At 36.2% G+C, this 26,850-nt stretch overlaps 2 protein-coding genes and 1 long non-coding RNA gene across 9 annotated transcripts in view; 2 read left to right on the top strand and 1 right to left on the bottom strand.

Moving 5' to 3' along the window:
* Window positions 1–3,831, top strand: part of LOC127171982 (rab GTPase-activating protein 1) — a 112,215-nt gene extending 108,384 nt beyond the window's left edge. For all 3 annotated transcript variants that reach the window (XM_051120981.1, XM_051120980.1, XM_051120982.1), the window contains one exon: window positions 2,529–3,831. In XM_051120981.1, the coding sequence (XP_050976938.1) occupies window positions 2,529–2,651 (123 nt within the window). In that variant the 3' untranslated portion in view covers window positions 2,652–3,831. The remainder of the gene's footprint in view (window positions 1–2,528) is intronic.
* LOC127171989 (uncharacterized) overlaps window positions 1–20,101 on the top strand; it is a 121,779-nt gene extending 101,678 nt beyond the window's left edge. The window contains exon 2 of the long non-coding RNA XR_007828580.1: window positions 20,016–20,101. This is a non-coding gene — a long non-coding RNA (uncharacterized LOC127171989). The remainder of the gene's footprint in view (window positions 1–20,015) is intronic.
* Window positions 15,526–26,850, bottom strand: part of strbp (spermatid perinuclear RNA binding protein) — a 124,190-nt gene continuing 112,865 nt past the window's right edge. For 3 of the 5 annotated variants that reach the window (XM_051120988.1, XM_051120989.1, XM_051120987.1), the window contains exon 19: window positions 15,526–21,370. In XM_051120988.1, coding sequence (XP_050976945.1) covers window positions 21,279–21,370 — 92 coding nt within the window. In that variant the 3' untranslated portion in view covers window positions 15,526–21,278. Of the gene's footprint in view, window positions 24,903–26,850 lie in introns of all 5 variants that reach the window. The other 2 variants (XM_051120992.1, XM_051120991.1) reach the window with 1 other exon arrangement.

Below are 26,850 nucleotides of genomic sequence, written 5' to 3'. Positions count from 1 at the left end.
TCACTTACGTGATCGATTATTCTGATGATTGAGTAATCAGATAATGATATTAGACTGAATGTACATTACGTATTATAATGACTGCAGAGGGCGGCAACGGCCTGACGACTGTTTTTACACTTTACTGCGCAATCTAATTCTTGTTTAATATTGACTCAACAACATTTCGTTCAAATGTCCACTTAATCTTTAATAGTTGCCTATTTCCTTATGACAAACATGCTACAGCCACTGTCATTTCTTGAATATGTGGACATCAAAATCTGTAAACTTAGAGTGAGGGTTAAAACCTTTATTTTGAAATCACAATGAATATAGCATATTGATGTATTCTCCAGTTCAGATTCTTCAGTCCAATCAATGTTTGTGATGAAAAGACAAAACAATGTTACAAATGTCCAAACCTGTTGAATTAGTTACATCAATATGAAATGTCATCATTTCATATAAAGTTCCTGTTATGAAATTCAGCTTTGCATCACAGGAATAAATTACATTTTAAAATACACTTCGATAAAAATAAGTTATTTTATTTATCAGTTTACAACGACAATCAAAGCAATAAAAATATTCTATATTAAGCAGATCCAATCATCATCAGATCCAATTTGTGTCACCAAATTAAAACTGAAATTAACATGAATGGTTAGCATAAAAAATTATTTTAAACTGTAATAATATTTCAAAATATTACTATTTCTGCTGTATGTTTGTCAAGTAAATATACCCTTCCTGGGGTGTTTATACGATACAGTTTTCAACTAAAAATGGAAAACGATATTCGTTTTGGTTGTTTATTTACATGGTTGTTCATGTAGTTTTGAGGGTCTACAAATGTAAACTTATGAAAACAGATTAAATGCAAGTTTTTGAAAACGGTGACGTCATGCTCATGCATATTACTTGCTCAGTCTATAGGTAGATTATGATTTCAGTGATGTGAAAAACGGACGGAATCAGTCATAAAAATGGAATTTACTGTATAGCACAGAATGTCACAGAATTTGGATGAATAAATCAAAAGTAGATCAGTACACTTAAAAGACTATATGGACTAGTGTCTGTGAATATTAAGCGGCAAAAATAATATTTAAATATGAATCCTGCATGTTCTACGTGTCTCTGTGTGAATGAATGGTGCAGACACGCAGTTTCACTTACTACACATACGGTTTTCAGGCTCTGCCGTCAAAAAGAGCACATGAACATGATCTCTAAAACTGCTCTGAGAGTCACTTCATAAGCATTTTACTGTTTCTTGTGTGAACCGTCATATCGTTTACAAACAGAAACTTAAAGGTCTTAACAGCAGCCCTGTAAAAGTTCAGTTTAACTTTAAGAAACTGTGACAGAAATATACTACTTAATGTTATGATTGTACTACTACTATTAATAAAATTATTAAATTACTTTTAAGAAATATTTACCAGAATGTATTTACCAGAAGAATGTAAATACACAATAAAACAAAATACTAATAAGCTTGTTTTTTTGTTTAATAAAATTAATTGTTTAGAGATGCTTTTGATTATTAACATTTCTAGAATTTAGAAAAAAAATAAAACAGAATTTGGGAAAAAATAAAACGGATTTCATAGGACCCTATATAGCTACATAGGGTCCTATGAAATCCGTTTTATTTTTTATTTTTTTTATGTGTATGTGTGCAGACATGTAGAGTTTAATTACAAGTGACATCGCTATCTACTGACCTGGAATGTGCAATACATTTTTTTTTTTTGTCATTTTTGTAGATCCATTCTCATTTTGATAATGTTGTTGTCTATACGTGAAACCTTTCAAAAATGTTAAAACGTTTCAGTTTTTAGTACCTCATTAGCTGTTTCCATCACCGTTTTTTTGAAGTATTGCATCAGAAACAAGTGATGGAAACGCCAAATTTCAGGGGGAAAAAATCCCTTAGGTTTTTGCACTCTCTTGAGGTTGTTTTTGACTTTGACTGATCTCATTGCACAACATTCGAAATGTTGTTATGGTCATAAATGCCCGAGCAGAGTCTGTCGTCAAAGTATTATTGTATAATTGCCTCCCAGAACTGTCAAACAGCAGCATCCACCTCCAGAAGCAATGACCGCATTTGCTTCATCTGCTCGCTCTGAGGCACAAATAATTTATTATATATGAAAATGATTATATTCAGTGGCTTCTTCTACATTTCATAGTGACATTTAGTTCCAGTTTATCAGGAAGTGACAATGTTGTTCTCTTAAGATGTTTTTGCGATAAAGTATTTAAATTTTGCAGATAAGTTAAACTGGCAACTTTGGATGGAAACCCAGCTATTGTTGTGTGAACATACCCTTAATGAACATAAGAGACTTGTATCAAAAACTTTTGAACTGTGTATATTCACACATGCATATAAAAATGGTTTAAAGTAGGTTGAAGATCATCATAATTTTTTGAGGCTTGTTGGAGCGAGTCCATTTGACAAAGGGTGTAAAGGTTTGAATTTCACCTCAGGTGTCAGCTAAAGGAGCAGTTAGTAAACGTCTTCCTGTCTTTAGGATCTGGAGCATCATCTGGGTCTGGCTCTGAACGAAGTCCAAGCAGCCAAAAAGACGTGGTTCAACAGGACGTTAAGCTCCATCAAGACGGTCACAGGAGCTCAAGGCAAAGAGAGCGTCTAACAGGACACCCTTCCAGAGACGAAACACTCCAGCCCCATCATCTCCCCCCGTCCGGCTCTCACCCCACAGCTGGATCAATGCGAACAACTCTCCTTTATTTCCTTTTGTATAAACAAAAACTTTCCTTCTAGGGTACCAGCTACCCCATTTGAAACACAAGTACTTACTGAAAGAAAAAAGACTTTAACGCTAGTCTTTCTACTACTGATGATGTTAAACAAAAGACTGGGGCGTGTAGCTGACCAAAAACGCTCTTCTGGGGGATATTAACATTTCTATCTGCTGTCCTACTCAAGACTACTTGCACAAACACAGAATCCGAGTCTACAGACGGTACGAGCGCTGCCGGAAAACTAGCTTACGTTATAGCGTGACTTTCGTTATTGTAAAAAGAGGGCGATGTGTTGATCGTGTGCATGTGTATGACTGAGATCTGCTTTTATTGTACAGTGTGTGTGTGTTGGCCAACATTGTGGTTCTCAGAGGAAAACTAAAAACAGGAAGTAGGTAGCACACTGTACATAGACTGTACAGTGAACTTTAAAATTAGATTCCTCCTCAAACCACTAGCTGGCGCCCTTCTGATATTAACAAAACAAGTTAAAGGTATATGATGGGATGTATGCGCAGCCATACGCAACCAGATCTGTGACGTCTGCTTGTGTGTATATGAAAAAGGTCAAAGCTATTTTACGGTAGCTGTTCATCGTGACAAACAGGAAGCACTTACGTGGTGAGCACACGCTGTGTTCGGCAAGCACATCTTGGAAGTGAAGAAACCTACGACGGTCACTGTGTAACGGACTCTCTGTGGGGAAGGTGTTTGCACCTTACAGACATATTTATATTGATATCAGGCTTGTTAGAGTTATTGTCGTTGTTAAAAAAGACAAATGAGGCCGTTCTAAAAGGCACTGGGTTGTAAATAAAAGCATATGTTTTTTTTGTTTTTAGATTAATTTTATATTTCAACTTTGGTAACTGTACTAATGTTGCCTAATTGTACTGTGCTACAGATTATTACTCATGTTTTGCTTTTGTCTGAATTTCAAACTGCTGTCTGATCATTACATGCCAAATGTACCTTTTACCCAGCATTACATGCGTGTGGACATGGTAATAGTGTAGGATGCATTGTGTAAACTTCCATGAATTTCAGTATAAACCTATAAACACATCATCTCTGGTCCGGTGTCTGTTCTTTATCTATGAGACTTACCTTCACAAAATCTTCACAGTTTTCAAATAACACATTACGTTTTGGCATTACCAGTTGTTTCCTGGACTGATTTATGATTTAATTTGTGCTTACGGTAGTTTTGCAAAACAATAACATTAAAAAGTCAGTTTATGGAAAGCCTCATGTGCCTTCGTAATAGATCAAATTATTTTTACCATATAACATCAACATAGTACCACTGCTGTCATACATTTATCACACATAATTGTCATCAATGATTTACAGCGTACCAGATTACAGTTACTTTCATCTTAAATATGTGACCCTGGACAACAAAACCAGTCATAAGGGTCCATTATGTTTTCAAAATTGACATTTATACATCAGAAAGCTGAATATAAATGCTTTCCATTGAGGTATGGTTTGTTAGGATAGAACAATATTTGGCGAGATACAACCATTTCAATATACTGAATATGAGGGTGCAAAAAAAAAATCAAAATATTGAGAAAATCACCATTAAAGTTGTCCAAATGAAGTTCTTAGCAATGCATATAACTAATAAAAAATTAAGTTTTGATATATTTTCAATAGGAATTTTACAAAAATATCTTCATGGAACATGATCTTTACTAATTAAAAGCTATAATTTTGACCCATACTATCTATTTTTGGCTTTTGCTACAAATATACCCCAGCGACTTAAGATTTTGTGGCCCAGGGTCACCTATCGCAACATTAGTACAATTAATTTTTTTATAGATGTGTTTTCAAATATAAATATTACATATTCAGATGCATAATATATGTACACAAATTTTGATTTCCTGAAATGACAATCAAAAAACAGGCACTATTTATACATATGCACAATACATACAAGAGCATAGGATACAGACATCTATACAACTTTCACAATGTTTAAAAATATTTAAATGCACTTTAAAACTATCTACTTAAGCATTTTATCAATTTGGTAATAATATTAATTACAGTCATCCTGTAGGCCAAACATGTCAGCTAAAAGTTGCTTATTATGGTGAATAAAGAAATCCTGCTATTGTCATGGTACATTATGAACACTTATTTGGCAACATACCTCAAGTCTTCCAGTTTTGTATGACTTATTTAACACTGCTCTATAGGGGAGAATGGGGTGAGTTGAACCAACAAATTCACTTTCACAACAAAAATGTACAGATAATTTACTCACCCTCTTGTCATCCAAGATGTTCAAATCTTTCTTTCTTCAGTCTATAATACATTATGTTTCTTGGGGGGGAAAAAATCAGGAATAATCTCCATATAGTGGACTTCAATGGTGCCCCCAAGTTTGAACTTCCAAAACGCAGTTTAAATGCAGCTTCAAAGGGCTCTAAACGATCCCAGCCAAGGAAGAAGGGTCTTATCCAGCATTTTTTTTTTTTTTCACCCTCAGACTCCAGATTTTCAAATAGTTGTAACTCAGACAAATATTGTCCTATCCTAACAAACCATACATCAATGAAAAGCTTATTTTCACCTTTCAGATAATACGTAAATCTTCAATTTTACAAAATTGACCCTTATGACCCTCATGTTTTGTGGTCCAGGGTCACAAATGTTTGGTCTAATAATAATGTAGAATTAAAGTATAATAATAGAGAACTTTTCATGAGAAAAGGTGAAACACTGGCTCAACTTACCCCAGGACTACCATTTTAACATGTGTATCATACAGCAGTTTAGAGCTAACATCATACTAACAGTGCAGCCTCATATTATAACTTCCTAAAGCACAAACACGTGATATTTTTACAGATTAGTCTGTGATTGTTCAGACACAAGCAGAATCCTTGAACATTAAAAAAAAAAAAAAAAAAAAATACACACTCACGGAACTACAGAAGTTTTTTTTAACTTAAATGTAGTTACCAATTGTTCCATGGGCCTCTCTCCATCGCAGAGTGAGTAAAATGGATAACTAAATATTTGTGGTCACATCACCAATTTTGTTTAAGGTTGCCTAGAAACAAGGGGTGGCTCAAACTGCCCCAAAGGCTTAAATCATCCCGTTCTTCCGTACCCAAATTTCATAACGCAAACCAGCGTTATGAAACGCTATTCAAAGATAAAGACAACAGAACAGAACAGAACACGTGGGTCAAGAAACGCGTTCTAAAAGTTTACATTAACAAAAAATGAATAAAAACCACATCGTTTATAGACGCAAGAACCTGAACAACAAAACGCCACGAAAACGAGCAAGATGTACAAACAAAGTAAAGTCTGAGTGAATGTGTGAACTCGTTTCCTCCGTGCGCTTTCTCTGTTCACTTGAAAAGCAACGAAAAGCAGTCGACTGCCACGTGAGAGGTCATTTAGATTAACTTTAGATGCATTATGAAGTTTATGTGTGTCTGTGTACCTTACGTTGAAGCTGAAAGCGATAACAAGGACGATTTCATGTTGTCATTCACGCCACTCCACAGCAGTGAACCCAGGCTGTAATCCGCTTGTTCAGTTGTGAGGTAAGAAATACTATTTCCGGCTCCAGTCTCTACTCGTTTCAATTATCTCAACAGCCATTTATTAGCCTAAAATTAATCATGGCTTTACTACAAACAAACAAACAATAAATAAATAAATGTTTTTTTGTAGTTAAACTACAAATTATCTATGGTTTTGCTACACTGTTAACCATAGTTTAACCTTGGTGTTTGTAGTAAAACTGGTAATGCAAATGGAAGTAAGTCCGCCAAAAAACATGGTTAGTACACTTTTACTATAATAAAACCATGTTTGATTTTTGTAAGGGATGAACATTGTTTCATATCACAAATTTAAGCTAAGCTTTTAAAAGGGGTTTAAAAAAATGACCACGTTCAAAAGCTTAATACTCCTGTTATCAGAATGATCCACAGCTGATTTTTTTGTTTTGTTTTGTTTGTTTGTTTAGTGATAGTTGTTCATGAGTCTCTTGCTCTCCTGAACAGTTAAACGGCCTGCTGTTCTTTAGAAAAATCCGTCAGGTTCTACAAAATCTTAGATTTTTCAGCATTTTTGTGTTGTTTTCAAACTCTTTCCAACAATGACTGTATGATTTTGAGATCCATGTTTTCACACTGAGGACAACTGAGGGACTCACATGCAACTACAGAAGTTTCACTGATGCGCCAAAAGGAAACACAATGCATTAAGAGCTGGGGGTGAAAACTTTTGGAATTTAAGGATTAGGACAAATGTAACTTATTTTGTCTTTTAGAAAACATGTAAGTATACTCTGTAGATTCTGAAGAGTAGTACTAAATGATAAAATATGATATTTAGGCAAAATAATTAATTCTGTTTAAAGGTTTACACCCCCGGCTCTTAATGCATTGTGTTTCCTTCTGGAGCATCAGTGAGCATTTTAACCTTCTGTAATAGTTGCATATGAGTCCGTCAGTTGTCCTCAGTGCGAAAAGATGGATCTCAAAATAATAGTCATCGTTGAAAAGTGTTCAAATACAAAAAACAAAGAATTTGTGGGACCTGAAGGATTTGTCTGAATAACATTGGGCAGTTTAACTGTTCAGGACAAACAAAGGAGTCATAATAATGAATAACTATCACTAAACAAAAAAAAATCATTCAGTTAACAACACAGTATTAAGAATCAAGTGTATGTAAACTTTTGAACCAGGTCATTTTTATAAATTCAGCTATTATTTTGTGGACTATATGTAAACATCTTTTTATGTGAAGTATCTTATTCAGGTCAGCACAAAAAAAATTACATGCATTTTGTATGATCCCTCTTTGCAGATTCTGCAAAAAGTATGTAAACTTCTGACTTTAACTGTATTATCACCATTTGTTGTTTGGTTTTGGCATTTGATAGTCAGGAAAAATTAACATAAAGTTGCCTTTCCACTATCTTGACATGCAAGCAACAGACCGGAAATCATTAATTTTCAATGTAGGGGAGTTATGTGAAGTTCCAACCATACGCATATGCAATTTCTTTGGATGTATTGAAATATTTGAATTTCTGTGGCTAGACCATATGTGACCACCTGACCAGATGTAATGCAGGCTATTTTACCATGGTGAACAGGCGTATCATAACGTATCATACGTAAAATTGATTTTTAAATGTTTGCATAATAAGGCACCTTCTGTTTTATGTAGTTTGGTACAGAGACATGATGCTACAGGTCGAACCACTAGGAGTATGAAGTTTGGGTTTTGTAGAACTTCACAAGGGCAAAGAGCATTTTCGGTAAAGGGGTCACAAGTTTGGAATACGTTGCCAAATGAGTTTAAAGTGATGCATGATATAAAGTCTTTTACATTGACGGTTAAACGCTGGCTCAAAATAAATCAGACCTGTATGCAAAATTGAATTTTCATATGTTTTTTTTACTAGTTATTTATTAAGTTTGGAAGAGTCCATAAAATGTGGTTGTTTTATAATCTGTAATGTATGAGGATATAGTATAATGATTAGTTACATTAGTTTTTAGGTATACAGTCATGTGAAAAAGTTAGGACACCCTTTTGAATTCCATGGTTTTCCGTATCAGGACATCATTTAAAAAAAAAAGGTCTTTTTGGCTGGTCGTAAAATTTTGAAAATAAAACCTCAGATGAACAACAAAACATGACAAATTGCACTGTGTCATTATTTATTGAACAAAAATAAAGCCAAAATGGAAAAGCCATGTGTGACAAAATTAGGACACCCTTACTGTTAACATTGGAATTAAGAGGGTAAATAACAGTCAAGCACTGCTAATCAAATACCTTTGATTAACTGATCATCAGCAAGTCTGAGCGCCTCTATAACAGCATAAGCTTTGGCAGTTTGCTGGTCTGGAGTCTTCAGGTGTGTGTTAACACAATGCCAAGGAGGTAAGACATCAGCAATCAAGCAATCATCTTAGAGAAGCAATTGTTGCTGCCATCAATCTGAGAAGAGTAATACGGCCATTTCCAAACAATTTGAAGTTTATTCACAAATGGAAGACATTGAAAACAGACACCTCTCCTTCCAGGAGTGGACGTCCCAAAAAATTCACCCCAAGATCAGACTGTGTAAAGCTCAGAGAAATGGCAGACAACCCAAGAACTACACCTCAGACTCTACAGGCCTCAGTTAACATGTTAAATGATAAAGTTCATGACAATACCATTAGAAAAATATGGGACAAAAATGGCATGTTTGGAAGGCTTGGCAGAAGAAAGCCTCTTCTATCTAAAAAAAAAAAAAACATTGCAGCACAGTTTAGGTCTGCAAAGTTGCATCTGAACAAAACACACGTCTTCTAGAATAATGTCCTTCGAACAGACGAGACTGAAGTGGAGATGTTTGGCCATAAAGCACAGCGCCAAGATTGGTGAAAACCTAAAGAGCATATCAGCACAAACACATACCAAAAGACAAGCATGCTGGAGGAGAGCTGATAATTTTGGGCTTGTTTTGTAGCCACAGGACCTGGGCACCTCACAGTCATTGAATCATGCAACAGGACAATGATCCCAAGCAAACCAGCAAATCTACAACAGAATGGCTGAAAACAAAAGAATCAAGGTGTTGCAATAGCCCAGTCCAAGTCCAGAGCTCATCCTGACTCAAATGCTGTGGTGAGAGCTGTGCATAAGCAAATGCCCACAAACCTTAATAAACTGGAGCAACGTTGAAAAGAAGAGTGGTCCAAATTCTTCCAGAACGATGTGAAAGACTGATAAAGTCACACAGAAAATGAATGCTTCAAGTTATTGCTGTTAAAAGTGGATCTACAGGCAATTGACTCATAGGGTGTCCTAAGTTTGTCACACATGGCCTTTCCCTCTTGGCTGTATTTTTCTTAAATAATTAATGACACTGTGTGATATGTCATGTGATGATGTTTATCTGAGGATTTATTTTCCAAATTTTAAGACCTGCCAAGGACCAGATATTTTTTTATTATGTCCTGATACAGAAAACCATGAAATTCAATAGGGTGTCCTAACTTTTTCACATGACTGTAGATATTTATTTTTCTTATAATTATTTTGGTTATTACGCATGCATTGATTTTTTTGTTGTTGTTTAGAAAAGCCTTTCACGAACAATTTAAAAGTTTGATGCAAATGCCACTAGGGGGTGAAATGCAACAATCGTACACAAACGTCTGAGACTGTTGACAGGCGGCATCAGATTAAACAAGGGGATTATTAAAGAAAGACAAAGATTTATCTCACATTACAGGACTGGCTTCTTTTTTTTTTTTTTTTTTTTTTTTTTTTTTTTTTTTAGATATCCATTACTCACCGTGTAGGGAGTGTACTACTGTATTGGGACCTTGTGAATTTGAACAACTCACATTTTCCTTCCATCTTTGGCACTTACATTAGCCTAAGTCGGAGACACACGTCAATGAGGTCTCTAATTTAATTTGTCAACCAGCTTTGATAAACTAACCACTGATGTGACAAGTAAATAGGTCAGTAGTCACAGTGAGATTGTTGTCCTGCAGCACGCCTTGTAATATCATTAAGCCTGTTTATAAGCATGGCATGTTAACTTTTTAAATAGCACGTGGTCCTGTAAAATTATCGCCCTGGGATGATGTGTTAAGCAGGTTTGGGAATCCTGTTACCGGGAGTTACCTGGCATCAGTACAAACCCAAACGTCATCGCTGATGAAACCAAACTCCACAGCTCACTTGTCACTTGTTAGCAAATGTGTTAGGAGAGGGAATGGGGGGAACGTTGATAGCACTCATTCACCCAGAGCCTGTGTCTGACCAGTTTGTGCTTAAGTACCTCAACCCAACCCCAGTGTGCCTCCAACTCTGCCCAGGTTTCACTGACACAGGCCTGGTGTTGTGCTGGCTCAGTCATCGAAAATAGCTTCCAATGGAGGCGAGGAACAGCTGCAGGAAAAAAAAAAAAAAAAACCTGCAATGGTTTTCCCAGATGAGAGGTGTCCAATAAACAGCTGGGATCTTTTACATTCTGGCAACATGTATTATGTCCACTATCATGCTCAAATACTTGGTCTTACCTCACCATGGCTCAATGCACATTAACTGCCCAGAGGAGGCCAGTCATATGGGTCTGTTCCTTGTCCTTCTTCCACCTCAGACCTGACTTGGCTGTAGGGCACAGAAGAGCCTGATGTGGAGCAAGAGTGTTTTCAGTACCCCGCCTGTGACACCGAGAGTAACTGGACCCCTTTCATTTCATCAGTGCCTGTCACAGGACACCAGCATTCCTCGAGATGTTCTTTCCACACTTATCCCATCTAAGTGTGGATTACCAGAGACTGACCAGACTGACTCTTTCAAACCAGTCATGGACCCACACATGTATCTCACAGACATCCCAAACTCCTTTATTTGATCCTTTAGAATTGAAAGCACTCTTGCAGTTTCAACCCAATCAAGTGACAAAGTTACAGTTTGCCGTCGTCAAACTCCTAAAACATCACTGATGTCATCGAATCTCTTGGTATTCCATTCACTCCAGTCGGCGTTTGATTTACGGGACTGTTTGCTCCTTGCTGGAGATGATTTGTATGGATTTGCATTCTTCAGATCACTTATAATTTCACCCTTGCTGCAAGACCCGTGTCGCCCTGCTCATATTTTAAAGACCCATCAATGTTACGAGGAGCACTTCTTGCAAATAATCACAGACTAAGTGAGTCAATTATGAGATCATTCTCTTCCCAGACATCTATTATCCCAGAATTACATTTGTACACAAACTCATGCAACAACGAGGAGGAGTTGTGGACATTATTTGCACAGAATGGAAAAAGAAGGGTCCTGTCCCAAATGGCACCCAACTCTTGTGGCCTTTCTTGAGTCCACAGTTTTATGCATTGGTTTTTGGGCCCCCTTGACATTATGTTGGATCGGACCAATCGACTGCAATCTAGAAATCGTTAGAAATGGTTTTGGGGCATTTCATCGTGCCATGATACCACTCTGACTGTAAGGTACAGGTCTGTTGCAAAACCCACCTCAGTGTAGGCTTAGTAGAAGTGCACATTGAGGGTGCATAGCAGCCACAAAGGGGGCACTTGTGAGCAACCTTCTGAAACCACTTTTTTTTTTTAAAAGCATTAGACCAGGGATCTCCGACTCCCGGAGAGCTACTGTCCTGCAAACTTCAGTTCCAACCCTGCTCCAACACACCTGTCTGTAATTATCAAGTAGCCCTGAACACCTTGATTAGCCAGTTTAGGTGTATTTGATTGAGGTTGGAGCGGAAATCTCCAGGACAGTAGCTCTCCAGGAGCAGGGTTGGAGACCCCTGTGTTGAATGTTTGACCATTTTGCTTGTGTCTTTTGCAGCGTCTTATGCACAACCCAGGCTCACTGGAAATACATGCCTCTACATACATTTCTGCAACACCATTATTACGTACCTTACTGCACATTTCGTGGCAGTTTCAAAGTGAAACGTCCAGAGAGTGGCGCTAAAACACACATTCAATACATGACCATGGCATGTTTTTATTACGTTGGTACAGGCATGTATTTTTGTGTTTTTATTACACTTCTTGAGGTAGATATTGCAGCTTTTCACAATACAAATATCCGGGAGTGTCGCTAAAGTGTCGCTCTATCATGTTGGAAATATGCATCCCCAACACCAAACCCAACCCTAAACCTACCTGATAGTCTTAACAAATGCAACAGTAATATAAAAACACATTTGTTGATGTAGCCGTGCTATTTTAACTTTCTTATGAGAATTTGAGCTGTCTGGTCAAACTGCAGCTTCATGGGGTTCGTACCGGAGCTCTTCCCCACTCAAGTGCAACGCTGTATCGCGTGAGCTACCGAGCAAACCTACTGAATTAGAAAACTCATGCATATGAAGCTCAGTGTTTCCCCTAGGTTTCAGAGGGGTTGTCGAGTCAGTACCCAGTACACAACGGTGCAGAGGTTTACCGTTGAAAGAAAAATTGTGTAAATATTTTTTTTAATATATATATATTTTAATAATTGTATTTTTTATTTAATCATTTGTATTTAAATTTGGCAGAAATAGGAATATATAAACACCTACATTATACTGTACAAAAGGAATACAAGACTAATATATTTCTGTTACATGTTAAACCGAACTTTCATTTTGACAGGTTGCAGGGAAGTCTTTTGTGTGTATACAGTATGATATGATGCTAGGTTTCTTGAATTAAACGGTAGAATTCACATTAAGTGACTATTTAGTTTGTTTAATAAAAGAACAAGGTATAGACCCCCCCCAATGTAATGGCAGAGGAAACACTGAAGCTGTATTGACAAGTATCAGTTTTCAAATCGCGCAGGATGTTAAAATTGTTTTGAAGCCATAATATAATATTCTACAAGTAATTGTGTGAATATTAAGCTTTATTAATCAAAACAGAGCGTAAATCATACTTTGTGTAAGAAGAAATAAAAGTTGTCTGAGATTTACAGCCTCTAGTGTTCATTTCGTTTTTTACAGATATGTGTATAGAGGTACGCATTTCCAATGAGACTTTGTTGCTTATGCATGACACAGTCTTTTAAAGATCAAGTTTAACTTTTTTTTTTTTCACTCCACTTCCCTCTTGCGTTTTTGTGTTAAAAAACGCATGTCTTGGCCTTGCGTTTTTAAAGTTAAATGTGAATGACCATGAAGTCTACAAGAGTGCAAATTCACATGTTGTGCCATGCGGGACAGGCCCAAGGTTGTTTATGAGTTTGCTATCCTTGCTTACCCAGCATTCCCTTACACTTCTGTCATGCTCTTTCCACTCGCAATTGCATAGTCAGGATAGCACCATAATTAATATTTGACAAGAATGAAATCGAGGCTGTGAGGGATAGAAGTACAGTCTATTAAATGGATTGTACTGTAGTTTAAAAGGGACATCGGATGCCCATTTTACACAAGTTGGTATGATTCTTCAGGGCCTTTATGAAATGTTTGCAACATACTTTGGTTAAAATTCCTCAATGGTTATGTAAAACAACACCCTTCTTGCCTTGTTAAAAACAGCTCTGTTCACAGCGTCCAATTTCAATGCATGTCTCTTTAAATGATAATGAGCTACTGCTCACCCCGCCCCCTTATATATATTTAGTTGTGTATTCGCTGGCACGTTAACATCAAAAATACAACTAATCCACCGCATATTTTCTGGAGAAAATAAAGACTCTACTGAATGTGGAGAAAATGGCGGACAACGCACAAGTGGCTGATGGCGGAAATATCTGAAAAGTCAGTCAGTAGATATGGGCGGGGCTTGAGCAATATGACATCACACTGTTCAGAATATCAAAACGGCTTGATAATTGAGACCGTTTAGGTTTTCTGAGAATTAAAAAAAAAGGAAAAAAAGGAGTGAATTTTACATCCGATGTCCCCTTCAACAACATACTGATTGTTCAGCTGATAAAAATGTCTTTCCAAAAACACTTTCAGGAGGCAAAAACTGCGTCGAACTGAATATGGCATCTAACCCAACTAAGGTCTATTGGCTGTTGCTCATTACTGCCCTCTAGCTTATCGGAGACAATACACACTAAACAAAAACAAAGGACACAGGACAAAATACACCACACATCAAAAAGAGTTTAATGTCTTTATATATTTATTTTTTTAAAAAAGGTTTACACTTTATAGAGATTTAGCACTTTATTTTAAAAGCATAAATTATGGCAATAAAGTGACAGACAAACCACTATAGTATTTTCACAACTAATATTTTGTAATTTGATACCACGGCTAGCAAACATCTACTGCTGTCATGTTCAAGCACTGCTCGCTCACAGAAGTTGTGCACAATCACCACTTCACATTATATTGTTACCCTTTATAATATCTCAAATCTAGATAATTTTTTGTTTATATAATTTGTCAAGTTACATAAAAGTTGTGAAATGGATAACTGAGAATCCCGCAGACTGCTTTCACTCGCAGTCCGACTCAACAAGAGTATTTACAGAATTCATGGAAGAGCACGCCAGCAAGGATATGCCATGCTCGTAAAAGTTCAAAAGAAAAGAAAAATAAATAAACATAACGGGCATAAGCACCCCGAAACAAAAAACACACGCACACACAAATCACATGAGTATTTTTTTTTTATAATATAGGTAAATAATTCATATCACCGTATTTGGATGTGTCTACAAAGATGCAGTTAGCTCTTCTATGAAAGTACATTCTACTACATAAATACATTCCAAACCTAAACATGGCTCTATTGCTGGTTCAGTCGCCGGGAGCTTCGGCGTCCCGGCTCACGCGTGAACCAGCTCAAATGACGGCCGTCCCCGTCTGCCCCGGCTATATGCAGGGGGAGATCGGAGACGTGGAGAAAACATTCACTTCAGCAATTCATTTTGCAAAGCTTGCTCAAGCTGAAACTGGATCTATATTTCTGTACTTACATCACAAGCTCGCAAATTGAATTTCCAAGTCGAGTCCCACACACAAGTCCCTTTCCTTCACGACAGGATAAATATTCCACCACCTAATTCATTCATAATTAAGACCCATCAAAAAACCAGTCTGCTCATATTAATAAAGCACCAACATTGTAAAATGTACATCATTGTTTTTTTGGGGGGGAAATGTCTCTACTAATTAAATCTATCTGTTACAAAGTGAGATTCTAAAATGAAAAATCCTATTTTTGCTACATTGGCTATGTCTACATTAATCCAGATATGAAAAAATGGTCAAAAATAGTGTTTTTGAACATTTTACAAAATCCACAATGAAACGTCTGAAAATTCTGAAATCATATTACTGCAAATGCGCAAAACAAAGCTCACACAGAGAGACCATACATAAAGAAGTTCTCACTAGGGCTGTCACAATTAATCGATTCAATTCAAGTACTCGATTTAAAAAAAAAAAACAATCTTTGATTGCCTGTGTTGAGTAAGTGGCAAAATACTGGAAGTGGGCATTCCATGGACAAGAAACACCCTATTAGACCGTTTTCCAAGGCTGCATGATATATTAAACCCAATTAAAAAATCATAAAGCATAATGTGTATTCACAAACTCTACAATTCAGTTAAATAAATCTCTGCAAATTTAATATATGCACTTTAATTATTTATATGTGTGCCTTGTAGGTTACATACATGCATGTCAGAGCGACTCTTTTTACAGTAAATGCTGCTACACACAAACTGTTATCATTTACATGTGTGGAGCGTCTTAAACTCCATCTCTGCATATTGCTGTGAGTTTGGGTTTATCACAAAATTTGAATTTCAACATTTCATCAGATTTATAAGGTAAATCATTTATAAACTTACACAAATACAAGAGAATACATCAGTATCTTTCTCAATATGCTAACTGTTAATCATGACTTCAAAATAAAAGTTTACAAGTTTTGATGTCCACATATTTAAGAAATGACAGTGGCTGTAGCATTTCTGTTGTAAAGAAATGGGTGGACATTTGACTTCAATGTTGTTTAGTCAATATTAAACAAGGTTTAGATCATGCTGTAAAGTGTAAAAACAATGTTCATTAGAGATATTGTTTATAACACATTATGCATTTTAAGTTTAATTCAATACAACCAAATGATTACTTGCTTTTGATACTTTATTTGAACTAATGGACTACTTGCACAGAGCCTCATTTCCGGGTATGAACATTTTCAGTGTGCTGTAATCATCTAGTTGACAAACGCCTAATAAAATGAGAGTTCATGGGATGATTTCAAAATCTGGACATTTTCAGAGACAGGAGAAGACATATTCTGATGATTATTGAGTACAGAATTTTCTAAACTCAATGGAACGTGAAGTTTTAATCCAACATAAACCGATCTGAGAAAGCGGTGGCTGGTAATCACAGGGTGAAAAAAAACGGTGCAGCGTTTGTAAGATCTGATGAATAAGATCATAATGAACCTTTACTTATCTGTATTACATATGTTAGTCACTATTCTGCGTCATAATTTCACTGTATGTAGTCGAATGCCAAAATATGAATATTCAAAGAAGTCGCACTGTCAGCGTATTACTGTTAAAAATTATTTAAATGTTTACCATCATTAAATAAGGCAGTTACCGTACAATCATTCAGCCATTTTAAACAATGAAATAAGCAGTAGGGGCTCGGAATAAGAGCACCAACGCACACAAACAAATTAGCAATGGTTTTACTACAAATAAAACCAAAAATTGCAATTGAAGTTAAACCATATAATCACAAATTAACTCGGGTTTCACTACACTGAGCATAGTTTAAAGATGGTAAAACTGTACATTCAACAGGTATGAAATATGATCAGTAAAAGAAAAATACTGTTCATGAGAATGTGGCAGGTTAGTGGGGAAATATATTTATTTATTATTCAGAATGCACATACGGAAGAGAAATATATTTATAGTTACATTTCAGCACTGAACATGATGAATTGTTCTTTTAAAGAAATCCCAGCTTTAAAATGTAGTAATAATCTGCGTTCTCATGAAAAACTGTCTGTATGTAGGCGCGCTGAATGCTAACCGGAAACTCCCGAGCCGTAACAAGTAGAACGCAGAAGTAGTTGTGCAAGTAGTCCATTATTACTGCCTCATTGCATTGTATTTTAAGTAATTTTAAAAGCTATTGTTTGCTTAGGTATTTTTTGTTACCACCAATATATATATATATATATATATATATATATATATAATAATTATCCAAATACTCCATTAATCGTCAGAATAATTGACTGATTACTCATGCGTCATTGTTTTCTAAAAGCCCAGTTTTCACAGGACAAAAACGCAGTCTCAGTGTGGATGGAAGGCCAAAATGTAGAGCGAAAGATGTCCAGTATGTGGATTAATGCAGACGTAGCCTTTAATTGGACTGATGATGTGACAACACTGTGGACTTGAACCTGTAATACTCAGGTGAGCACCTTGACTCCAAAATGTCTATAGCACATACGTTAACTGCTGCCTCATGGCTTTGCAAAAATGAATCTAAGAGCACTAAAATAGCAGAAGCAGATGCTATATCTTGACATCTACCTGAGTAGAGCCGACGGAAGTGGTATACAATCTCAAGCAAATACCAGGGCTCCGCCCACAAACGCTGACATTGTTCAGTGAGTCACCAAACAGCAACAGAAATAAACTTTTGATGGCTTCCAAGACAATCAAGCCTGGTTTATTTCAGATGTTCTTTCGAAGCCTCTCTGGGTCTTTTACTGGAATTTTATTTCAAACGTCACCTCCACACTTAATTTCACAGGAGATGCAGCTGCGCAAATGTCTTTTCCCTTCGATAGACCACTGAGATTCAAACGCAGCTGATGAGCCGACTTTGATGAGCAGAATTAAAGCTAAACTAAAATATGAGTCCTCACAACATATTTATGAAGACCATCTGGCTGTCGATGCCACCTGGGGAAGCAGGCTGGCATGAAGAGAGACGTATTTGCACTTCATCAGAAGATTCTGATGCTTTTAAAGCACTGCAGCAAAACAATGCAGCTACGTCTGGTGTTTATAAAGACAAACGATATGGCTTTTTACATTGGATTTGGATTTATGAAATATCCCTGTCATTTTCCGCTCGCTGTGAGACATTGCTTTGAAATAAGTCATATTTTGCAGCACGTATGAGAAATCATATTACGAGGTAATCTTGGTTAAAGTCAACATGAAACGACATTCACACCTTGCTTCTGTAAACAATGCTATGCATTTCAAAGTGAAATAGCAGTTTCAAAACAGGAAAAAGAAACTGTAAAGTGTTTTTTTTTTATTTTTTACATCAGAAACTGAATTATGAAAGTGAGCGTTACATATAAGCCAGATAATTAGAGAAAAGAGGCCAAAAGTTAGTTACATGAAAAATTACCAAAACAGTGATCAATCGTTCATAATAAGCCAATAAAATAAGCCAGTTTTGATTTCATGTTGACTTTAATCACCAACAAAGGGTTTTATGTTCTGCAAGCTAAATAAACATAACATGGAAGACTCTGAATTGCTGATGCAAAAATGAAAACATTCTCTGCTACACTTTGTTAGCCCTCGGTTTTCTCAATATATAACGTTAATAGCGTTAACTCCCAGTTCTCAGTCGTTTGAACTGTGTAATGCTGGTGTGGCATCGTAGAAAGGGGCTTGTGTGTTTGACAATCATTCGTAAAGCTCAAAGAAAAATAAAGGCCATCTAATGTTTTGCGCCTTTCTCTCAAACCTCTTATCTATGGCATTTCCACACAAAACTTACCCATACAAGACTTACCAGCTCTAATTCAAAACTGACCGAAGTCTCGTCTGGTTGGGGAACAGAAAAATGAGTTTGTTTTTAAAAATGTTCCACTTAAATATAAAAAAAAATAAATAAAAGTTTATTTAAGCTTACTATTATATGGTGCATGATGTACTATTGCTTTTATTAAACTATTACTGTACTATTACTAATAAACTAGTAGTATTTCTGTGATTATATCCCATCTTTTCCTATTTGAGAGCTACGATATTTCACATTTAAACACAACAGCTAAAATATGACTAAATACATGGGGAGATTTATATAAGGGGACACATTCAGTATATATGTGAGCCGAGTAATAAAGGATGACAGTTGTGTTTTTGTGAAATCAAAATTTTTGGGCCTTTGGGTTTCGGTAAGAAATTCGGTGACATTCCATTGGTTACTGAATGCACATTGAAATATCAAAAGTATTTTGACATACAAACATCAATACATAGTGATATTGGTTGAATTATCTATTCTTATACATGTGAAGGAAATTTTGATATAAAAATTACTTAACGATAAGCATTCAGACTACAGTAGTACAATCCTGATGGTAGGATGCTTCTTCAAATATCTCAAGTCTGAATATAGCACAGCTAAAACGATATTATTAAGCTTATTCCCATGACTGTGCTCTGTGGTTTATATCTGGGAGTCTTTTGAGTGCTGTTATTAATTAGTTCGCCTAAAGTTGCGCTACAACAGACCTGCTGAAGAAAAACGCAAAAGTAAAAAGCGACCGCACGCTGCTGCATCAACAGGCCTGTTTCACAACACACGTGCTAAACTGCAGTTCTAATAGCCAGTACATTGAGCATCCGTAATAACTATAAATTATTAAACTTGATCATCTTGAAATTAAAAATTTACGCATGTATCACATCACATTTACATCCAAATATAAAAATTAATCTACACGGAGTGTAGCTATAAACTGCTTCAGAGATCTAGATTCTGGCAGATTTACTGAATAGAAACACCCGTTGGGTGCTGTTTTCAAAGCCTCTAATGCAAACTACTGCTGATAAATAGGTTCAAAGCACATTTTCAACATTTTCCGCAAGAACAGGCACCGCACAAACTTGCAGCTACGCTCCCGCAACGCAAGCTCATGCTGAATGTGAATGCTGCAACCAATATAAATGCATCCAAATATGCACCACTTTTGTGTGCATGTGAAACAGGCCTGAGAAGAATGACAAAATGAATGGAAAGGCAAATGACGGGCCACCTATGCCGCATTAAAGAGAGTCACCTGTGCTTTTTTTGCAGGGGAAAGTGAGGAGTGACCGGGTCACACTAGCTGCCCTTCATACCGCGATTACGTGTACGAGTATGCACCTCAGTCGACAGGCAGAAATTTGCCGTCGGATGTGCTTTTAAACGACCTGCGTGAGTTGTGGATGTAGGCGGCACAGTGGCCAGATGTTTGGAGGACGACCTCGTAACCCAACCAGAACGCCAGACTTTGGTCGACTGAGCAAAAACACTTACGCGCAGATCTGGCGAAAAGACACAGCGAAGCTGCTCGAGTCAGAGAGAAGGAAGCATTACTAATCTACAACAGGTAGATTAAGAAAAGGGCTGTCATATTGCATGTTCACAAGAATAATTTACGAGATTAAATTGCTTAGCATATATATATTTATATATATGTATACTGTATATATAAAACTGGAAGAAAGTTATATTCTAGTAGTATGGTTACAGATCACCTTCCGATTCTAAAATAATCAATACCAAGAATATGTATATGTATATATATACTGTATATAAATATACATAAGTACATCGGTATATCTACACATATATATTTATAGTGCCATAGACCATACATATATATGCATGTATTTATAATATAGCCACACATACACATGTGGTGAATATACAATGAGAATGACTATATTGCAATGCCAAGTTTGAGTAAGACTCAACTGAACATTCACATCTCAAGTAAGCTTAAAGCCCAAAAGAGTTCAAGTGTATTGCTATATAAGAAGGAACCGAAGTCCCCGGCCGGTTTTCGGGACGAGCAAGTCAAATAGAGTATTGCTTTTGTAAGATTGGTGCGTTTTTGGATCCTTAGATTGGGGATGGATGGGTTTGGGTGGAGAGTGTATGAAGTTTGGGCCGTTTCTGTGCGGTGGAGACAGCCTGGTCAAGCCTGGAGTGGTACGACAGTTTAGAGCCACACAACCTGATGGTTCTAGAAGTCAGAGAAGAGATCTTGAGGACCCAAGTGAATAAAAGGAGCGATGGTCCGCGGCTGGTAAAAGGGATTGTCAATGAAAAGACCACCTACAGTGAGGACAAGAGCAGAGAGAGCTGCGATTAATGGTGCGGCCCGGCAGGAGGCAGCGGTATATACATTCTGATGGCAGGGCGAGGGGGGAATGGGGTTAGGGTGTGCCACAGGGGTGGATACTAGGGTCTCTGCTCTTTCGGGCTGTACGTGGGGTTTTCATTGCACCGGGAGCGTCTCAGGTTAATAAAAAGACATCAACAACTTAAGCTGCACGGTTAACTTTCCGACAGAACGGAAAAAAAAAACACAAAAAAAAACTTAGAGCTCATTCGTTTGAGAGAAGGCAGAGGAAATGTGAAACGTATGTGGCAACTCGGAGGTTTCCATACAGATGTAGTTAGTACATAACTCTGACAAATCAGATCTGTCGTGATTTTCGAGAGAGTATAGTACAATGACAGCTTATCACTACCAAAGAGGACGGGCCATTGGTTTCGAGTAGACACTTGAGGGATGACCATGACGAATGCGAGGGATCCATTAACGATGGATGGGAATATTGTGACCACTCGTCTAACCATGGAGATGGAGTTCCTCTTTGGTAAGCGATGATCATGACCCAGCCATAAGACAGCACAAGCATCGTCCAAATGTCCCAACGTCAATGTTTTATGAACGTTAACTCAAGTTCAATGTATGTTATATTCAATTGTTACAGTTAACTAAAACAGAAATAACTAACTAAAATAAAACTAATTTAACCTGATGTACTTTAGTATAACTAAAATTGACAAAAACTACAACATTACTATATTAACATATATACAAATAAATTCAAGATATAAATACTCTCAATGATAATAAAAGAAGACCCCGAGCAAAGTGTTGCAGACCCCGATGTGAAATGGCTTGTGCTGGCCTTTGGAGGAGTATGAAATAACATCTCACACACAATAAGACACTCACCAATAAGTCAAAACAAAAAAGGACAAAAAGACATTTCAGTAGCATGTCTCCATGGATCCCTTGTTGCTGCTTTCGATTCTCCGCTGTAAGGCTGTGACTGGAGCTTCCGGTGTGTGTCCATGTGAGGGGCCGTGTTTGAGTTGTCTGTGTGATGAGTGCCTTTGTATGGTTCAACTCTACTACTAACTGCTCAGTGGAACAAGAGACATCTAGTGCCTGACTAATCAACTTTCTGCATTAACTTTTTCCTTAAAAAAAATAAATAAATAAAAATGCAGTTTGAAATCTTAACACATTTTGCTAGATTGAAATAAAAAGGAATGTTCCAGGTTCAAGAAATATTGTTGATTATCACAGAAGAGAACTGACTTGTCCCACAGCTGGTATTAAAAAAAAAAAAAAAAAAAAGAGAGAGAAAGAACTGAGCCCAAACCTAAAGTGCAGCTGTATGAACTGCTTTAGTGATCTAGATTCAGGCAGATTTACTGAATAAAAACACCTGTTTGTGTGCCTTTTTCAATGTAATGCAAACTACCGTTGATAAATAGGTTCAAAGCACATTATATTTTATGCAAGAACAGGCACAGCACAAACTTGCTGGTATTTAAAAATAAATTAATTAATTAATAATAAAAAATGTGCACAGTAATGCACTTATAATGTAAGTCTATCGATTTTTTTTTTTACATTAAAATACACATTTTCGTATATTAAAATGTTAACATTATAATAAAGACATATTTTTGAAAGCTTAAAGCTTAGCTTTAACATTATACGTAATCACTAGCTGGGTTTCCATCCAAAGTTGCGCATTTAACTTGTGTGCAAAATTCGAGCTCTCTAGAAGGGGAATATCTTGGGTTAAGCATGCAACCATGGTTCCCAGAGAAAAAAAGAAAATGCTGCGTCCTCATAGTGTCTACTAGTGGACGCAGCTCGAGTTCCCTAGAAGGGGAACGTCTCGGGTTATGCATGTAACCATGGTTCCCCGAGAGGGAATGACACTGTTTCCTTTAGTGGACACTTTGAGGACGCAGGTTTCCTAGAAGGGGAACGTCTCGAGTCACGCATGTAACCATGATGCTGTGTTCTCATAGTGTCCACTACAGGATGCAGCTCGAGTTTCCTACAACCCCAGTTCCAGAAAAGTTGGGACGTTTCGTGAAATGCCATAAAAATCAAGAATATGTTTTCTGTTCATTCTATTTAACCTTTGTTTAGTTGACTAAAGTGGGGTTCAGGCTCTAAATTTAACAGTGCCACTTGGGTCGGGTCAGACGATCTTGTGTATGGGCCAAGTTCAATTTAAAGCCTGTGCAGACTTCTACTGTGCAATGAGATCTGTCCACTGGTTATGCCATCCCATAGCACAGTCACGTGTATGAGGAATTTGTTTCATAAAAGTGTTTCCATATCCTATTATTCACATGAACCCTTTTTCAAACAAGTCAAAAACCACTTCAAGTGAGCGTAAACATTTTTGTGATTCCCCCCCACCAATCACTAGTTTCTGATGCGATACTTCAAAATGTGCAAAAACAGGGTGATGGAAACATAGCTATAGGTGTTTGATTTCAAACAAAACATCTCAGGTTCTGCATGTAACCATGGTTCCCTGAGAGGAAACGAGACACTGCGTCCTCTATTGGACACTTTGAGGACACAGCTCGAGCTCCCTAGAAGGGGAACGTCTCGGGTTACACATGTAGAGATGGTTCCCCGAGAGGGAACGAGATGCTGCGTTGTCATAGGGTCCACTAGAGGACGAAGCTAGAGTTTTCTAGGAGGGAAACCAAAGATCAAAACAAACAAAAAACAAAACAAAAATAAACTAACAACTATAGGTTGACTAACCCAATCAATATAGATTGATTTTTGACTTTTTTTACACACTGAGGGACAAGTCAGAACAATTTTTGAGGTCATCAACAGAATGCAAAGATGCCATCCATAGAGAATGTCTTGTATTGAACCTGAAACATCCCTTAAAACTTCTGAAAGTATCTGAAAGCTTAAGGAAATGTAAAATTAGAGCTGCTAAAACTGCTAGTTGAACATATACATATGCTAAACGAGTAACTAATGAGTTTTCAAATATACACCAGTCAGTGCTTAGCAGTTCATGAAGATAAAGGTTTATTTGTTAGCAGTAGTATGAATTAGATCTATACATCTTAAACACAGCTCCTGATACATAGATTAAGCCTGTCATGACAGCCTATTCCCCTTCTACAAGAAAAACACAACCATGATAACAAAAGAGGCTGATATAAGTTAAATTTCCAAGAATGAGGTAACAATTCACAGTACAAATCCTTCAAGTTTTCTTTCCGAAGAACATAAAACCTGTATTTGCTTAAAACCAGAAGACAGTAAGAAAACCAAAAAAAGTGATGATCAAATAAAAAGCACTTTACAAATACCCTTATAGCTGTCCCTACACGTGATAGGGCTGTGCTATCTGACCTTCCCTTCTCACGTACATTTATGCTGTGTGTGTGTGTACATGAGTGTGTATGTGTGTGTAAAGTAGGCTCCTGAGCTAAAAGAAAGAGTAGTGGGGGACGGGGTAGGCGGGCACTTTCATGACGGGCAACAGAAGCATTCTCTTGGGCAAACCTAGAGAGAAAATGAAAAGAGCACTCCACATAAGTCCAGGACAAAATAAAAGACCCGAGGGTGTTTTGTTTAAAATGAAGCTAAAGCCAATTCAATCTCATTGTAGCATGGGGACATGAACCCAAGAGAGCGGAGGAGAGCGGAAGAACAGGAAGACTGAGGTCAGGTGAAAAAGAGAGGGCAGAAATCAAGCATTAATTCAGATAAGAGATGACACACATGTACCTGCTCCCTAATGTCATGTGATATGATATACGCATACAGTTGATCTTCTGAACTACATGCTATATTCAGACATCGCACGAATAATGCTTCTTGAGTAGGGCTGAATGATATACTGTACATTAAATAAATTGCATAATTTGTTGAAATTCAGTATACTTATACAGTGATTAATTATTTTATGTTTTTTAATTATTTTAATATTTTTCAGAGATATTTTCTTGAGGTCCCCCAACATGTTAACAAACTATCAGCAATTTAAGCAATGTATAAATTGAAAAATAAAATACAGTAAAATTATAGTTTTTCATTAAATTAAGAAACTAAAGCAATAATCATATATTTTATTCACAATGTATTAAAAATTAAATAAAATACAGTAAAATTCTATTTAAAATGACTTTTTCAGCTTCACAAAATTACTAAATTAACACTAAATTAAAATGAAATGAAAATTATATAATTGTTTTGATTTTATTTACAATCTATAAAAATAAAATTACAATATACAGTTAATCTAATCAAATAACAAACATAAATATAATTAAAAACAATCAAGGGTTTTTCACACAAAATTAACACTGAATTACAGGAATAATAATTATTAATTATATAATAATTATATATATAATAATAATTATATATATTTGTTTTCTTTATAATATATAAAAATCAAATGATAATATACAGTTAATCTAGTCAAATTATATCAAGTTAAAATCCAGGTAAAAATAATCCAGGTTTTCCACACAAAATGAACACTAAATTAAATTAAATTAAATTAAATTAAATTATAATAATTAGTACTTTCCACAAAATTTCAAAATGAACACTGAATTAAAGTAATATTTTAATATTACTTATTATATTATATATAATATTACTTAATATTACCTATTAAAATCAAACAATAATATACAGTTAATTTAATCAAATAATAACAAAGTTAAAATCTAGTTAAAATAATCAAAGTATGTTATTACAAAATGAACACAATTAAAGGAATAATAATGTTTTTATTTCATTTACAATGTACAAATCTAACAATAGCAGTACAATTTTTATTTAAAGTTTAGATGTTTTTTTTTAGTTTTACACAAAATTAACTTTTTTTTTTTTTCTAATTGTATCCATTGTATACATTTAGCATGTATAAAATATTGATTATAAATATTAATTAAATATTGTAGGTTCAAAATTACATTTATTTTAAACCATTTTCTGAAAATGAGTAACTAGAATTAATGAGTCACTACAATTAATTAGCAATACGTTGCAACATTTATTAAGGAAACAAAAACAAACAAACAAAAAAAAACCCAGCATAATATCATTGTAATATTCATGTGGTTAATTCTAAATCAACTTAATAATATTCATAAATATTCAATATATTGCCCAGCCCTAGTCTTAACTACTAGACATAATTATCTAATTGAAAGTAATACAGTTAAACCTATCGCCTGAAGCATTGTGGGTAGGGGCACATGGAGGGTTACAGGAGTGATCTGCCGGCTGGCGCTCTTATGTGGAGTGTTCATTCTGTGCCTTGTGTGTGTGTTTGTGCGTGTGTGTGGATAGTAGTCGTAGTCTCACAGTCGTTCCCATTTAGAAATCCCAAAGCAGCAACAGGAGGAAGAGGGTTGGACAGCGTAAGATGACTGGTGAGAATTACTGCATGCACACAGCTCTCAGGCACCAAACCGGAGAGACGTCAAAGAGAGGG

Source organism: Labeo rohita, chromosome 10, assembly GCF_022985175.1.
Source record: "Labeo rohita strain BAU-BD-2019 chromosome 10, IGBB_LRoh.1.0, whole genome shotgun sequence".
Classification (NCBI taxonomy): Eukaryota; Metazoa; Chordata; class Actinopteri; order Cypriniformes; family Cyprinidae; genus Labeo; species Labeo rohita.
Note: the sequence above shows the minus strand (reverse complement) of the source record. Positions and strands in the feature narration are given on the sequence as shown.